Below are 17,314 nucleotides of genomic sequence, written 5' to 3'. Positions count from 1 at the left end.
CGCCTCATTCCATGTTCCTTGTTTGGTTGTGGGTTTAGGGTAGATCCACACAGTTAACTGTCCATTCGATATTGGTTTTTATGTAACTAGTATGAACTAAGTAGTTATAGAAGGAATGGGTTTAATCATGCTTTACATAAGAAAATATTGGATTTTCTTGAGGAACACTTTCAAACGGATATCAAAGGAACAATACAGTTAAGTTTGTAAGTATCTAGTGAATGCTTCAGGATTATGTACATGAGGATCCGACAACAGTGGAATGTGTGGACTCCGCCTCACTTCATGTTCCTTGTTTGGTTGTGGGCTTGGGGCAGAACCACACAATCGATTGTTTGTTCGATCTGGAGTTTATATGATCTGTATACACTAACTAATCGAAGGAGAAACTAGTAAGAATCATTTTTATTGAAGGTTTATACATTCATTACATCAGAAAATATAAGGTTTTCTGGAGAAAGATAACACACTTTTCAAAAGAACAAAGAACAGCTTTTCCAAAACTAAACGCTTATGAACTCACCATCTTTATGCTGATACTCTTTCAAAACCTACTTGTATTCTCAGGACGTTAGTAGACAGGTGCACGCCCCGATTCACGAAGGTGGAGCATCGTAGTTCGCGTCTTTACTTGTTATTTACTTTTGGAGTCAATCATGTATGATTCAATTGTAATGTAAACACTATACTATTAATACAATGGTTGTTGTTGCTTTGATTACTATTATTCAATTGTTGTGATACTGTACATGACGTCCTCCGCCCCCGAACGTTTCCTCCGTTTCGGTTTGGGGGTGTGACAATCACTACCAAACACTTGGAAAAAGAACTCAAACACATCAATCACGAATTTATATCAATTCCAAATCCATAATATGTACTATAAACCTTTAATAAATCCTTGACTCCCTGTCACACCATTTCCAACCACTGCTCTTACGAGCAAAGATGAGAAATTCAGGAATTTTCACATTTGCCTCCAACCCTTATCAACTCAGGTGTACCCCCACCTAGCAAATCACTCAAGACATCCCCAAAGAGCTTCATGATTTGAAACTTCTTAACTGATACCCAACCTTGATAACCAGACTCCTAATAGCAGCTTGCGAACAAACGTGACCTATAATGCAAACATTCCGCAAAGACTTTCTGATGCACGACTGATACTACCAACCACCCATAACTGTTCACTTTATTCAAACCAGATGATTCGTGAGTCTCCTGACTTCCATCAATGCGTCAACACCGAAAGTACTACAAGCAGAAGACATCAACAATCATGATCATTGTGCCCACAACCTATGACTGGAAAACTCACGACCGGCACCACAGGTGCCTAAAGATACTCAACCTCATTTCAGCGCCTTGCAGGAACCCAAACAACGCTAATCGAGCGCAACAAAGCCATACTATTTTACCGCGCACAATTCCTTTCACAGAACAACTGCTACCAACACAAAACTCTACGAAATCATGGTCGCACATGACCCAATAATAGGATAAACGGTCGTACTCTTGATCTAATTAAAAGGCTATAACCCAAAAAGAACCAAACATATAATTCGAACCAAGCGCTCCATTGATATCTTGACCATCCCATATATACCCCTCTCGGCAATATCTAATGAACTTACCCTAATATACACCCTTAGGGAACCCATAACCTCATCCAAAAAATGGTGGAAAATACCATAGTTCAAATGAAATGACATCCTCAATCATTAACATAATACATCCTCATGATCGATCGAAATAAGATTCCATACTTGATTGAAAATGAACAGATTCCACCAACATGTAACTAGCTCGAGAAGACATCCAAGGTGATCCTGGATGCTACCAAAACCTAAGCCTGCTATGAACCAAAATTCCACGCCACCATTGAGGCTAAAAATACCCTGAGACCAGAGGAACATAAAACATATTGAACATGATTATAAGTTGACATATCCATTGAACTTTGACTATCACAACTTGAACTTTCGGAGAACCTCCGCTGAATGATGAACGAAACGACCAATGGTCGAGGACGCATTGACATAGATCTAACGAACCAAAACCTATGCGAAGTTGAACATATCCAACTCTGAAACTGATTTCCTGGTCAACCTCTGCCCAAGCTAGACTATAAATAGAGATCCATACAGTGAGCTGACAATTCCCTCAGCAATTGATACTCAACCTGAGTGATCCTAGTGGCTCCTTATCTAATCATTAGCACCCCCAAAGGAACTAATAGCTACAACGAGCTCCTTGACCAACTACTTTCTGCTGAGAGACAACTCATGTATCTCCTGAACACATACATCCGATCGCCACTTACTATATACCCCTGCCTTGACCAAATCCTGAACCGAGATTCCACATACCCGCACTGCAGATCCCTATGAGTCATTTTTCCAACATCACGAACTCGAACAGATCGATAATCCTCTAAGCGAAATACTAAGTTCTCCCCCGCTTAGGATTTGAACTACCACCCACTGGTTTTGCAACTGAACCATATTTCAAACCGACTTAACCGAGTACAGCCATCTCTGACCTTGGAATGTATAACACATGCAGGATGGTCTTCCAGATAAGGACTAATCAAATCCTAAGAGAATTATGAATTTCAGATGAAGACCTCTGAAATTTCCAATCATAACTACTTAACATTAAGGAATTCATGAAACTGCATATGCCAAACACTAATTTACTATCCAAATCATACATTCTTCTCCTGCAAATCCCGACCGTCAATCTGGTACCTGACCTGCCTATATCTAAAGAACACGAATCCTTGATCACATTACAAAGCATCCATACCACATCAATCCTCCCGCACACTCCCACACTGACATACTGTCGCCAAACTCCGCGACCAACAGACCCCATGCTGGGTTTACATCCAATTTCTGAAAATCACAAGTCTGCTCACTCCTTCTTCGAACTCGGAAAACTGAAAGGGCATAACCCTTGCTACAGATAGCGACATTCCAATCCATCAATCAACCATTCCACTTCCAGCTGCAATCCCCAAGTCGGTCATAAGATCAATCCAAGTTTCATTAACAAATATACCTTATGAAAGATTACATGTTTCTTTTTTTCAACCATAGTACTCGAAAGGTCTCCAATGCTCTTCAACTGATTAAATTGTTCATCCTTTCCCACAACTGTACTATAAATTTTAAGTTCCAAATTTAGAACTCGAAGATCATGTTGTGCTGGAAGCTATTCAAGATAAAGTGTAACCATTTTCATTAGTTTATCTAAATTAAAGGTTTTACAGACTCACTTAGACATAACCAAAAAACAAAAACAAGTAAACTTCACTAAAGAAGTGGTTAATCTCTTGATGTTATATATCATTTGTCACCTTAAACACGTGCAAGTTTCAAACTTGTAATAAAATGCATTTTTTATATTCTTATGACAAAATACAATAAATAAATCAAATTGGTAGCAACAGAAGTTACAAACATATAAACCTTTCAACTAATTAGTCGATTATAATATACATCTTTCATGTCTTGAGTATCGTATTTATCTCAAAAAAGTAACATTCCTTATAAATTGTTCCCATCCTACATCCTTAATGTACTTCCTTAATTTAGTGAATTTTTTAGAATTCATGAAATTTATGATATTATAGTCTTTTTTCTTTATAATGTTGTATTAAAATGATTTGTGGCTCCCAAGATATCAACCATCAAGTGTATATTAAACAAAAATCAAATGATTTTGATGAGTTTAAGAAGCAAACAACTTTGGATTTACGATCACGACTACTATTCTCATCACTAAGGTATTCAAGTACCTCACAAAGTGAAGGGTATATGGCCTTAAATATACAATCTAGAACAGTAGTCGCCTACTCAAATGTTGGTTCCCTATGATTGTTGATCGACGAGGGTCAAGACCAGAAGAGTTATAGAGACGCAATGTAAGGGAAGAGGAAGCGACAATGGATCGATTTTAATTTACATGAGTTGGATTTTTTTATTATTTTAATTTGGGTTATTTTTTAATAGAGAAAATATGGACCTTAAAATATTGGGTATTGATTTTTCCATTTAAAGTTTTTACTCATCCATAGAAAAAATTGTGAATAGACATTTATGCCCTTAATTTAATTACTAGTAATTATTGAAGACCTAGATACCAAGAACTTAATCCATCCTTGCTGAACTTCCAACTTTCGTACACTTAATTTACTTTTCTTCTTGCGTCCCTCTCGTTGCAGATGTGCCCTGTGGCTTGTTTCTCAGCTTGCTAAAGGAAGAAGTTCACATCTTCGACTGTCTCTGATTCCTTGTATTTTCTCAATCTTATTATTAGTTTTCTCTGTATTTTATAGGGTTTTACCCTATATTCCCGGTGTTTTGCCGTGTATTCTTTGAGCATTCATGTTCAAGATGATTATTTAGTAGAGATTAAAATTGGTGTAACAACAATAACTTATACAGTAAAAGACTAAAAGTTATAAGTTGTTTGGAATAAAATTAGGTAAATGTTGATGGTTAATTTCCCTCTGGAAAATCTGAATTGGGGCTATTGGAAAAGTTTAGCCATCATGGTTGATTAGATATCAAGGTTTGTCCATATATCCTGATCATGATGAACATAAATTTAACAAACCAAAGGAAAAAATTTATATTAAAATGTCTGATTACTCAAATATATTAGAAGAGAATATACATAAGAGAGAGTAGAGTGATTATAAGGCATGGAAGAAAGTAAAAGTGAAAGAAGGTGGCAAGCATTGGTGGTTGAGTAATTAAAGGTGAGATCTTTGCGTTGAAAGAGCACTTATTGTTCATCCTCTTCACCATTCCCATGGCTTCCATTCAATCAACCTAATTTCACATTTTAATCACCACTTTTCTTAAATTTAGCACATCTAATCAAAACAAACATATAAGAAGAAACCTGCAATTCTAACAGAAACCTAAAATTGCTAATAGAATTTGGGATTCTGCTATTGTTGAGGTCTAAGTGATGGAGATGGAGCAATTTTAGGATTCGACGGAGCCCTCGCTAGAGATAGATTCAAGTTCTTTTGGTTTTTCTATCTCTTCACTAAATGTTAATTAAATGGAGGGGTATAAATGTCCATACACACTTTTTTTCAGTGTATGAATAAAAAATCTCAGTGGAAAAATCACGACCCTAAAATATTTGATATATTCTTTTCATTTGTTCCGATATTACAAGATATGTCCTAATTTTATTCACGGTAGTGACTGGATTTTTTTTCTATTAAGAATTCTTAAAAAAAAATTAAAAAATTAGGTTGGTCCAAAAACCCACCTAGCCATAGCTTAAATTTACCCGTGCGCTCAACTCCAACATATCATTGGTCATAATACGGCGAAGTGTCCGACCACCGCCAACATTAAAAGCCGAATCGAAAATCAAAATCTCCAAAACGAATCCGAGTAAGAAAAGGAAAGAGGCAACCTCTTCCCCCTGGACCACTAGGGTTTTTGATATTTTCTTCTTTGTAAATATCACAGTCACTACTTGTTTCATCATGCACATCCATTTCACAAATGTTAACGGAGCTGCTTTTAGCTGCGGCTGCAACTAGTGGAACACCAGAAGCCTCATTGTGCTTCTCATCGCAATGGAAAATGATATCATTGTTGTTATTCAGATTAATTTTTTCCATAACCTACACGAGAAAAAAAAATCAAAATCCGCCATAAAAAATGATCAATCGTAATAAATTCATGATCTCGTTTGTTAGGTAGATTGATTACAACCTTGAAAATGTGTCAATAAACCATGTATTAATGAAGTTAGGATCTTATGGGAAGTTTGTTTTGAATTTTTAATATTGTTAACAAATATTTTCAAATTGAATTGATATAATCTTAAGGAAACAAACAGAGTTCAATACATATCTTAAGGAAATATTTTTTATTTTCAAGTATTATCCGTAAGTTACATAGCTCAAAGTAATATATTTGAAATTCATAAACCAATGATATCACCCAAGTAAAATGCGTACCAAAATAGTACTGCTTCCATTAACGATTAACATAAAAACAGGTTGTCCAACATCAACTTCCCTAATTTGCAAGGATTTGAGGGCGATGGCTTAGAGCGATCGGTATGGGTCAGTAATTGCTCGTTATTATCTACGTGTATAAGCCATAACGGCGTCATAATAAGGGGAACACCCCCCCCCCCCTTCTCGTTTCTTCTCGTTGTGGGGCACCTCGTGCTCGTTACCACCGGGCGAAACGCGTATTATACCGTTTGAATTAAACTCAAACGGTCAAATTAATAAAAAAAATTAACTTTAAAAATAATTATTATTTTCCTATATAAATACCTATTATCTATACAATTTTTTCCACACAAATCTCTCTTTCTCTCTATATAATTTCAATTATCTTCAAAAAAATAATGGATTTTTTCGACTCGTCCGATGATTCCGATGGCGATATATTCTTCAGGATGATGTAACATTATTACACTATCGAGCTGCTACAACCAGACCCAACTCCTTTAGTAACAAGACGTGCGATGTTAAACAGAAACTGCGAGGAAGGACACCAACATCTATATCGTGATTACTTTGCCGATAATTATGTATACAGATCGAAGGACTTCAAAAGAAGATTTCGTTTGAGTAGGAATGTGTTCCTACTAATCGCCAACGCCTTGGAAAGCCGGTATCGTTTTTTTAATCTTAATACATATTTACTATACTTTTATACAAAATAAATACAAATGTACTACTTGTTTCTTTAATTTTAATACAAATGTACTATATTTTCAAACTGTAGTTATATATGTTTTAGGTATAAATTTTTTCAATTGAGATATGATGCTAGAGGTAGACGAGGGTTTACAACATTGCAGAAATGTGATGCGGCCATTAGTTTGATGGCTATGGGGAAGCCACCCGACACCATAGACGAGTATATGAGAATGTCCAAAAGAACCGCAAGGGAGAGTTTGTATACATTGTCAAGAGGTGTTGTTCAAACATTTGGAGACATATATTTGCAGAAACCTTCATTGCATGATTTGCAAGAATTGTATGCGGCGTATGAAGAACGCCTGGGTTTCCCGGAATGATTGGAAGCATTGATTGCACACACTGGAAATGGAAAAATTGTCCAGTAGCATGGAAAAGGGCAATACGCAAGTGGTCATAACGGATCACCTTCATTGGTTTTAGAGGTTGTTGCCTCTCAAGATTTATGGATTTGGCATGCTTTTTTTGGGGTTGCGGGTTCCTAGAACGACGTCAACGTTCTTTATCAGTCGCCAATATTCGACGATCTTTTGAATGGAAGCGCCCCGGATGCTCCTTTCACAGTGAATGGAAACGAATACACATATGGTTATTACATTACAGATGGAATATATCCTCAGTATTCCAAATTCTTGAAGGCATTCTGACACCCCGTAGAAGAAAGAGACAAAATTTTCAAGAGAAAACAAGAAGGAGCACGGAAGAATGTGGAACGTGCTTTTAGAGTGCTAAAGGCGAAGTGACACATAGTTGAACATGCGACACGACCATTGGACTTAGAAACTCTACGATATATCATGTATGCATATATCATAATGCATAACATGGTAGTAAAAGATAGATGACGATATATTGCACACTATATCCCAACGGAGCTCAGACACGTTCAATTTCAACCAGGAACAACCGAGTATTTGCATAGAGTCGTTGACATTCAGGACGCAAATAAACACAGACAGCTTCGGGAGGACTTGTCGGATTATATCTTCCACAGTAACGATAACGAATAATGTTTTTTAGGAAAAATAAAATATATTTTTTTGTTGTAATGTTTTTTTCAATTTGAGTGTTATGTGTAATTTAAATGTTATGTTATTTTTTTAAACATTATGTTTTATTTAAAATATATTTGTTTTAATTAAAAAAAAAAAGAAACTCGAAAAAAAAAAATTTTGACATGGAAAAAAGTTGGTGTTACATCTTGTTATAAGATGGTTACCATTTTCCCACTTGGTGTTATAACACCATTGCTTATGTGGCATGTGAGGTGTCACCAATTTGACAGTAGTCTTAGATATGGACGACAATGTTAAATTGTCAAAGCACGTTGCAAAGTCATCTCCTCGTTGCCCGTAAATGAAACTCGTAGATTTATAGAAATAAAAGCAAACCATATAACAAAATGAGCAAATTGTATCCAAACATGCTTACTTTTATTTAATTTTCATTTTACAATATAGATTATATAAATCAAACTCATAACATAACATTTTCAATATTTTAGTATCTGAACTGAAGCATTTCATTTATCATTAGGTCATCTCCAATGAGAGTTTAATGGGGGGTTTAATGGGGAGTTTAATCTCATTAAACTCAAAATCTCCATTGTGGGAAAATGACTAGGATTCAATGGAATGGGGAGTTCAATCCCCATTGAACTTTATATTCTCTCCACACACACACATACACACATACACACACACACACACACACACACATATATATATATATATATATATATATATATATATATATATATATGAATTATTTTTTATTTTAAATTTTTAATCCTAGTTTTTAATTTTTAATTTCATGCTAATTAATTTTTAAAAAAAATAACAATAAATAAAAAGAAAATAATGAATTATGTGACAATCCATTAAATTGTATAGAGTGTAATGGAGTTTAGAGTTTAATGAGTAAAGTTGTATAATAAATGGAATGTACACATGTCAATCCATTGAAATCATATGAATTCAAAGCATTGGAGATGGTCTTAGTGGTTTATATTTTATAAATGAGTGGTGATATAATTCAAACATTCTCTATATTGACCGAACAAGCAATTCACGCGTATGATAAAAAGGACCATTCGATTGTTGATTGTGACTATTTGGCCTCTAACAAAAACTTTCGTAACCACTTGGGTTGTGGTGACTTGGTAAGACATGTGGAAGATATGGTGGATAACCTATTGACCCATGTTTAAATCCTGGCACTACTCAGCCCTTGTGGCCATGGAAGTTCGTCTGCAGTGACTCCAGGGCATGAGGCAAAGCCTCATGTTTGCAGCGGGGGATTAGTCGGTGCGCGAAAGCTGGCCCGGAAACCCTCGTTAGGGGAGTTCTCTTTCCAAAAAAAAAACAAAAATCTTTTATAAATTTTATATTTTTCATATACTATCTCCTTTTAATTTAGCAATGTTTTTGCTTATTTTATTATTTTTAACTAATTATTTTATATAATTTGAAATTCCAGCCTTAAATAACATTAAAGTTGAGTTGGTAATGATTAGATGTTTTCTTTTTATACCCCTAATTGCTTACAACATCTCCAATGATTAAGTTATCTTAAGACTTAAAACTATTGCTACATCATCATTCTAATAACTTAACCTATAATTAAATAACCGCTCAAATGGTTAACCTCTTCTAATAGCTTTTTTATAAAAGTTTACCTAATTAATCCATATCTATCTAAAATATTTTATAAAACTCCCTTAATTGATTATTCTTTTTTAAACATACATTGTATTTTCAATTGATTAAAAATATTGTTTCAAAAGAAATATATTACCACGTATCGTTCAAAAAAATTAATACGGAAGACTATTACGGAATAGTCATAAAAAATAATGAAAAAAAATATATAATCATTATAATTTTATATTTCATAAAAGAAATGTCATTCAATATTTGATACAAATAATTAATAAATAAATAAATAAACAATATTTAAAACTAAAAAATATTTAAGAAGGAAATTGAAATATATCAAAAAGTATTAGGGGATTAATTGACAAAAACATATAAGTATATTGACTCAAAATATATATATATATATATATATATATATATATATATATATATATATATATATATTGAGTAGTCAATTTAAAAAAGCAAATAAACTTTATTTTCTAATGGTAATAAGTTGTTAATAATAAAAGGTTAATTATAATAAGTTATAAAAAAAACTCCCATTTGATATGCTCTTATGTACCCTTAAAGTTTTTTATTTTCTTGACTTTATTATTATTATTTATTTATTTTTAATATTTTTGATAAAAGTATATTATTATTATTAACAAAAAAAAATTTATTTTCGTTTGAACTTTTTTTTGTGTTATGTTTTATTCAGTATTGTAGTATTTTTTTTGTTGGGAGTATCCATGTATTATTTTTTTTGAATTGTCGTAATATTATTATTTTCGTTCCAATTATCTTTGTGTTGTTTTTTTTTGTCGGATTATTCATTTGTTACTTTTTTCATATGAACTATTTTGTGTTATTTTTTTGTTCCGACTATCCATGTGCTCTTTTTCTGTTTGTATTATTCACATGTTATTTTTTTCGTTCTATCATTGTGTTATTTTCTATTCTGACTATCCTTACATTGTTTTTTTCGGTCGAGTTATCCCTCAGTTATTTTTTTCATTGTTCTGACTATGTTATCTTTTTTATTCCGACTATTTCTGTGTTATTTTTCCATTTCTACTATTCATATGTATTTTTTTCATTTAGACTATCTTTGTATTATTTTTTCATTCTGTCTATCATTATGTTGTTTTTTTCAGTTGGATTATCTTCATGTTATTTTTTTTATTCAGACTATCTCTGTTCGAACGAAAAAATCTCTGTCCAAACGAAAAAATAGCACAAGGTTAGTCGGAATGAAAATATAACACATAAATAGACGAGAGGAGAAAATAATACAAATATAGTATGAACAAAAAAATAACATAATGACAATCCGACCGGAAAAAATAATAATACAAGGATAGTCCGAACGAAAAATAACCCAATAATAATACGGATGAAAAAAATAACACATGGATAATCCAGACGAAAGAATAACATATAGATAGTACGAACGAAAAAAAAAACATATGAATAGTCCGATCGAAAAATAAAAATACAACTATATATAAAATATTGTTTTTCTAAAACACAAATAATTAAAAGAAGTTGTTAGCTGATAGCGGATAGCTGATATCAGGTACATAAACAATTAGGGGTATGAAAACATAGTTGGAAAATTGTTTAATACTCCGAACAAAGAAATAACAAGGTCAAATCAAAACACAGTTGTTAGTTGATAGCGACAATTAGGGGATGCTACTCCATCTATTATTATTTTTTTGGATTATCCAAATATTTTTGTCCCAATATTATTATTTTGTTTAATACTCCGAACCAAGGTTGTTAAGACCGGGATCCTACGTATGATCGTTTTTGGGTTTGCAAGATCGAGATCGGGATCCTAAGATCCCACAAAATAAAAACATAATTTTAATTTATAATTTTTAAACATGAAAAATATTTCAAACATTTAATTTTTCGTTTAAAAGTTATAAAAACCTCAAAATATTAGTCATAAGTCACACCACAAAATTATAAATGGTAAATTGGTAAATGGTAAAAGACATAAAGTGGTAAAAATAATTTTCATTTGCAATAAATAAATAAATAAATAAAATCAAAGGAAGGTAGGATCGGATCGGATCTCGATCCTACGATCCTACCTATGATCTTACAATCCTACATGTGATCCTAGCCCAAATACGATCTTTTTACGATCCAGATCGTTTTTCATACCTGGGATCGTAGGATCGTACGATCCTATGATCAAGATCGCGATTTTGACAGCCATGCTCCGAACAAAAAAAATAACAGTGTCAAATCAAAAAATAACACAAAAGTAGTGGCAATTAGGGGTATAAAAAGACAATTGGAAAATAACACAAAAGTAGTGGTTGATACTCTGGACTTTGTTTCTATAAAAATAAAACATAGTTGGAAAATTATTATTTTGACGTGTTTCACAAAAAATAGTTGTTAGCTGATATCGGGTAGCAGATAGTTAATAGTTGGTAGTTGTACCTTTTACTTGTTATAAGAGTGTTTCACAAATGTAGCTCATGAAAACTTTTGAAATATGTAAAATTATATTAAAAGACAATTGTTTAAAAAACATACATATATAAAAATATTTTTAAGGTCAATTCTGAAAATTAATTTAAAAAACCTAGTAACATTTTGTTAAACGCTACAAGAAATGGTTTTTAGATTTAAAACGTTTTGTTTAAAACGTTCTGTCAAATAAAACTTTTTGTTTAAAGTAGAACGTTTTGTAAAAAAAACTAGAAGCTAGAAACTCATAAACGCTTCCAAATGTGCCATGTCGAACACGCTTTTTGGTCCACTATGTGAATGAGATAAGGTCCGTTTAAGATTTCCGTTAAGAGCATTATTACTAAAAGAGCTTTTTCAAAAGGATAAATAGTAATAACCAACATCAAAAAGAGATTTTTACTATTGGAGTAATGAATTGCTTTTAAAATATTTAAGTTTTACTAAATGTATTGTTTTTAAATTTTATGTTTGCTATAATAACTCATTTTTATTTAAGAATGTTTTCTTTACTATTAAAAATGAAGGTGGCGGTTGGTTGTGAAGAATCAAGCTCTTTGGGTGAGAGTTATAAAAGCAGTTCATAATATTGGAGGAACTCGAAGCAGACGACATGTTGCATGTCATAGAATCTTAAAATGGAGGAATGTTATGCACGAGAAAGGTATTGTTCTTCATTCTTGTTTAACTCTTAGGAATGGAGAGGATACCTTCTTTGGAAGGATAATTGGTATCAAAATGTCCATCTTTCTATGGACTTTCTTCCAAATAGAGAGACATATAGATTTTTTGATAAAAGACCAACGGGGAAATGATGATTAGATGTGGGATTGCAAAAAGAAATTAATCAGCATGTGGAAACTTTACAATTTCAAGAATTGATTCTTTTATTGGTCAACTTTAATATGAATTCTAAGTCGGATAGATGGAAATGGGAGTTGTCGATGATGATCATTTTATACTAAACAATACTACGGTTTATATTGTCCAAATTTTGTAAACACATTCTCCTGTTTTGTTTAAAGAACAAGGTGGATCATAGTATGTGCTAAGAAAAGTAAACAGTTTTCTTGGGGTCTTCTTTTAGACTGTCTCCCTCTTCCGTACCTGGAGACCAAAAGGACTTGTTGCCCTTTCAGTTTTGCAACCTCACTGTGATATAGATGTAGGATCACTAATTCTACTCCTAAACTAAAAACTTGAACCTTCAAACTTTTGGTCATGGTACTTTTCCAACGAACTTGATATGATTAGGCCCCAAGGCCATTAAAAAGCATATCTTATGAGAAAGAAAAAATCAAGGGGAAGGTCTATGTGTCTTTTTTACTGTTTGCATTGAATAACGAAAACTAATTGAAATTTACTATTGCATATATTTTTATATTAACAATTGATTTCAAGTGTAATACTTGTAATAAATAATTCAACATAACTGACTACATAGCGTACCTGAGGTTTCGACGATTCTGCAAGTTCTGAAGATTCTGCAAGTTCCTGAACCATGCATATAAACAATGTTACAGGGCAGCGTTAATAAACAAAAAAGTTCAACGCCAGCCAATCTAGTTGTTTACCATATAAAGATAAATAAACACAAAAGTACCACATATATACCACTTAATTTTTAAAAGTAACTTACTTGCAATTCCAAAGCTTTTTCAAGTTTTTTTATGACCAAACCCATTGAGGGTCGTTGATTTCGATCATTTTGCAAGCATAGATAAGCAATCCCCGCAAACCTATTCAAGCTATTCGAGTCTATTTGGTTCTTCAAATCATGATCAATAATATCATTTAAATTTCCTTTTTCACAGTAGCTTTGGGCTAATGGGGCTAGAAATCTCCGTTCATCACTTACGTTAATGAAGCCCGGTCTCCCACATAAAACTTCAAACAATACAACCCCAAATGAATAAATATCGGACTCTTTTGTGAGGATCCCTGTATCGATATATACCGGATCACAATAACCATATGTACCACTACCATTAGTAATGAGATAACTCTCATTTTCATTTGCACGACCAATCTTGGAAAGTCCAAGATCAGAAATCATAGCTTTGAAGTTGTGATCTAATAGAATATTTCCACTCTTAATATCCCTATGGATAACTCTATGATTTTCTGCAACATGGTTATGAAGATAATCCAAACCACGGGCTGCATCGATGCATATCTTGATCCGTTGCTTCCATGGTAGTGGAAAGATGGGATTTGCCATACTTAGGTATCTGTCGAGGCTTCCATACACTGCATACTCGTAAATAAGGATCTTTTCATTGCCTTCTTCGCAATAACCAAGAAGAGAGACTAGATTTGGATGTTTATAGCGGGATAGCAATTGAATCTCTGTTAAGAACTCTTTAAGACCTTGGCCAGAATGGCCAATCTTTTTTAGTCTCTTTACAGCAACTGGGGTAAGTTTACCGCTAAGTAACAGTTCTCCTTTATAGACGTCGCCATATCCACCGCTTCCGATAATCGTTGTGAAGTTTCTGGTGGCTATTTCAATGTCTCGAAAGGATATTTTGAGGTGCTGTGACTTTATGATTAGTGACATTAGTTTTTTGTAGTAAGAGGAAAAAATGATGCGATTGTGTCGGCAGGAATGATGCACAGCTGCGTATGGATGATGAAATCAGGCGCAGATATGTTTTACATTAAAGAAAAAGATATGTTTTACATTAAAGAAAAACAAACGGTTTATAAAGACATAGTGAACGTGTTGCTATATTGCATATACTCGTAGACTTTGGTCATAAAGAAAAAGCAAGCGTGTTTTTGTTTATTTTATTCATCTTGTCATTGGCTTGCATTTTAACGGAAATTCTTAAGAAATTTATTAATGTCGACAACGGTGACATGACACAATTAGCACAAAATAGATAAATCATAACATATTTTATAACTCCTACAACTTTTTTCCATTAATATTAATTATTTTTCGGAAAATTACTAATCTAGCCATTTTTCTTAATCACTTATCAAAAAATAGCCAAAATATACCAATTAGCCAAAAATAGCCCTTAAAACCGTAGTCAACTTAGGGTTGACTACGGTCAACGCCGTTGACTGGTTTTTTACCATTAAAAACTACTGTTTTGTGCTAATGGGCTACTGTTTAATGAGCCCGTTTACGTTTTCGTGGCCATTAGCCCAAAGTATATAAAGCAATTTTTTTCAGATTAGGTCATTTTTTCTATTGTTTTCTTTGTTTTGCCTACTTTTTTCTCTCAATGGAACACCCGAAAAACAACCAGGTTTGTCTACTTTTCATCAAAATTTTACCGTATTTGTGATTAGGAGTATGTTTTATATATGTGGTTAAATTTTTTTTGAAAAAAAACGAAAAAAAAAAATATAAAACCGTAGGTTTCATACGAAACCTACGGTGTACAGGTTCCCAATGCACAGATTTTGCATTGTCGACTTGTACACCTACGGTTTCGTATGAACCGTACGGAAATTAAATTTTTTTTTTCGTTTTTTTTTTAAATCGCTTCAATAGGATCGAAATTATGTTAATTTTGTAATCGTGTATTTTTTTCTAAAAAAAAAATAAAAATAACGAAACCGTAGGTTTTATGGAAACCTACGGTGTACAAGCATTTACTGCACATTTTGTGCAGTAAACACTTGTACACCGTAGGTTTCCCAAAAACCTACGGTTTTGTAATATTTTTTTTTTTTTTTAAATAACTAATAAACATTTGTATCCCCTTTAAAAAAAATTTGTACTATTGAACGTATTTTTAAACGTATATATACATATATATATATATATATATATATATATATATATAACTATTTTCGCCCTAAAATAGTAGATAAACCCCCTAAAATAGTAGATATAAAAAAAAAAACGTAACTATTTTCGCCAAAACCGTAGCCTACGGTTTGGGAAACCGTAGGTATTAGAGAGAAAACCGTATATATTACCTACAGTTTCGTATGTGAAAAATGAATTTTTTTTTTATACAAAACGTGAAACAGTAGACGAAATGGCGAAACAGTAGGCGAATCTCGAAACCTACGGTTTCGTGGGCTATTTTTGGCTATGTACTAATTTTTGGCTAAAAATTGCTAATTACCCTTAATTTGGCTAGATTAGTAATTAGCCCATTATTTTTTTGTTCATTCTAAAATGGGTAGTACCTTATAATAAAGGCGGAGGGAGTAGAGAAGGCAAAGGTGTTTGACATCCTTAAGTTGGCATCGGCATGCTGATGCATATCGTTCTGTCATCTTGGCAAATTAAGTAAGAAAATATGCCTTGCTCGGCACCCACAGCAGTGGCGAATGCCTTTAGGGGCCAGGAGGGGCCATGGCCCCCTTGGTTTTTAGACTATTATTACCAAAAAAAATTAAGATAACAAGTTATTTGAGAATAACACTACTATCGGCCCCTCCAATGATTTTGGAAATAGGCAACAAAATTTTTAAAGCAATGTAATCAACAGGGATTAAGAGACTAAATACATGTTTAGAATAATATGTTATTTAAGATTAGATATATGTATTCACCCTCATAAAAGTGAGAAAATTAAAGAAATAAATAATCTTATGTAATATAATGATCTGTTAGAATCAATGAGTAAAATAGGAGTTAAAATAGAAGAGAAAGAGGTTGCAGACAATAGAAAAAGAAAACATTAAAATATCAAACGATGTAAACAACTTCACAAAGTGAAAAATTAATAGAGTGAGATATCTGAAGAAGCATTGCCTTTCGTCGGATAACATCGACACTGTCGGCTCTCACCTTAGTCGTCGTCGTGCCTCATCCACAACCACTGGCCATCGCTGCACACTTTCCGTCTTGATTTGGGGCATCTTGATTTGGGGGTTAGTTTCTTTTGCTTTTTCTTTTAAGACTCACACAAGTAGTATTTATATTTCTTTCTTTTTGGTCCATGGTTTTAATTATCTTTTTAATTAATTAATTATCGGAGGTTGTGCCTGGAGTTTCTTCCCATCTGCCACATTAGGTTTTTTTAATTGTTTATGTTGGTGTTTGTGATTTTAGTCAAGAATTGTCTTTTATTTTATTTAGTTTTCAAGAAATATATATCAATTTTGAAACACACAAATTAAGTACAATTAAGTATAATTGCTTTATGGTACATATTTTTTATATTTAACTAATAGTATGATCAAGTCATCACCATCAATTTATTTTTTATGATTTACCGTATTTGATTTTTATCGGGTATGTTGTGTTTCGGCCCCCTTCTTTATATTGTCTGTGTTCTGTGTTCCGCCCCTGACCCACAGGCCGAGAGTTTCTTTCCTCTTAACAAACGGTTGGCAAATATGGGCAAGGATTTGACCGAGGTAAAAGCTCAGTGAGCTCAACGCCACTCCGACACGAATTTGACTCCTTGCAACTTCACGTTACCTAATTTGTTTTACCTGCAAAAAAAAC

At 33.1% G+C, this 17,314-nt stretch overlaps 1 protein-coding gene across 2 annotated transcripts; it reads right to left on the bottom strand.

Annotated features, from left to right (window-relative positions):
* Nucleotides 1-4,094: 4,094 nt before the first annotated feature.
* Nucleotides 4,095-16,742, bottom strand: LOC145115702 (putative receptor-like protein kinase At5g39000). 2 transcript variants are annotated; one of them, XM_079052054.1, is made up of 5 exons: nt 16,652-16,741; nt 16,045-16,234; nt 13,529-14,508; nt 13,339-13,383; nt 4,095-4,841 (listed from the first exon to the last, which is right to left on the bottom strand). In XM_079052054.1, exons 3-5 carry the CDS (start codon nt 14,447-14,449, stop codon nt 4,833-4,835), a joined length of 975 nt encoding a protein of 324 aa, XP_078908180.1. In that variant the 5' UTR covers nt 14,450-14,508; nt 16,045-16,234; nt 16,652-16,741; the 3' UTR covers nt 4,095-4,832. The 2 variants fall into 2 exon arrangements, with proteins under 2 accessions (XP_078908180.1, XP_078908179.1); XM_079052053.1 differs by lacking the exon at nt 4,095-4,841 and adding an exon at nt 5,014-5,659 and having other exon boundaries at nt 16,652-16,742.
* Between the last annotated feature and the right edge of the window lie 572 nt (nt 16,743-17,314).

This window comes from Lactuca virosa, chromosome 5, assembly GCF_052849685.1.
Source record: "Lactuca virosa cultivar CGN04683 chromosome 5, Lactuca_virosa_CGN04683_v6, whole genome shotgun sequence".
Taxonomy (NCBI): Eukaryota; Viridiplantae; Streptophyta; class Magnoliopsida; order Asterales; family Asteraceae; genus Lactuca; species Lactuca virosa.
Note: the sequence above shows the minus strand (reverse complement) of the source record. Positions and strands in the feature narration are given on the sequence as shown.

What these genes read in the sequence shown, in the direction of transcription:
- LOC145115702 (XM_079052053.1), bottom strand. Translation starts at nt 14,449, where the DNA reads ATGTCACTAATCATAAAGTCACAGCACCTCAAAATATCCTTTCGAGAC. An exon ending in AAAAAGCTTTGGAATTGCAA is followed by an intron (nt 13,384 to 13,528) that starts GTAAGTTACTTT and finishes TGCATGGTTCAG; the next exon opens with GAACTTGCAGAATCTTCAGA. An exon ending in CAGAATCGTCGAAACCTCAG is followed by an intron (nt 5,660 to 13,338) that starts GTACGCTATGTA and finishes TTTCTCGTGTAG; the next exon opens with GTTATGGAAAAAATTAATCT.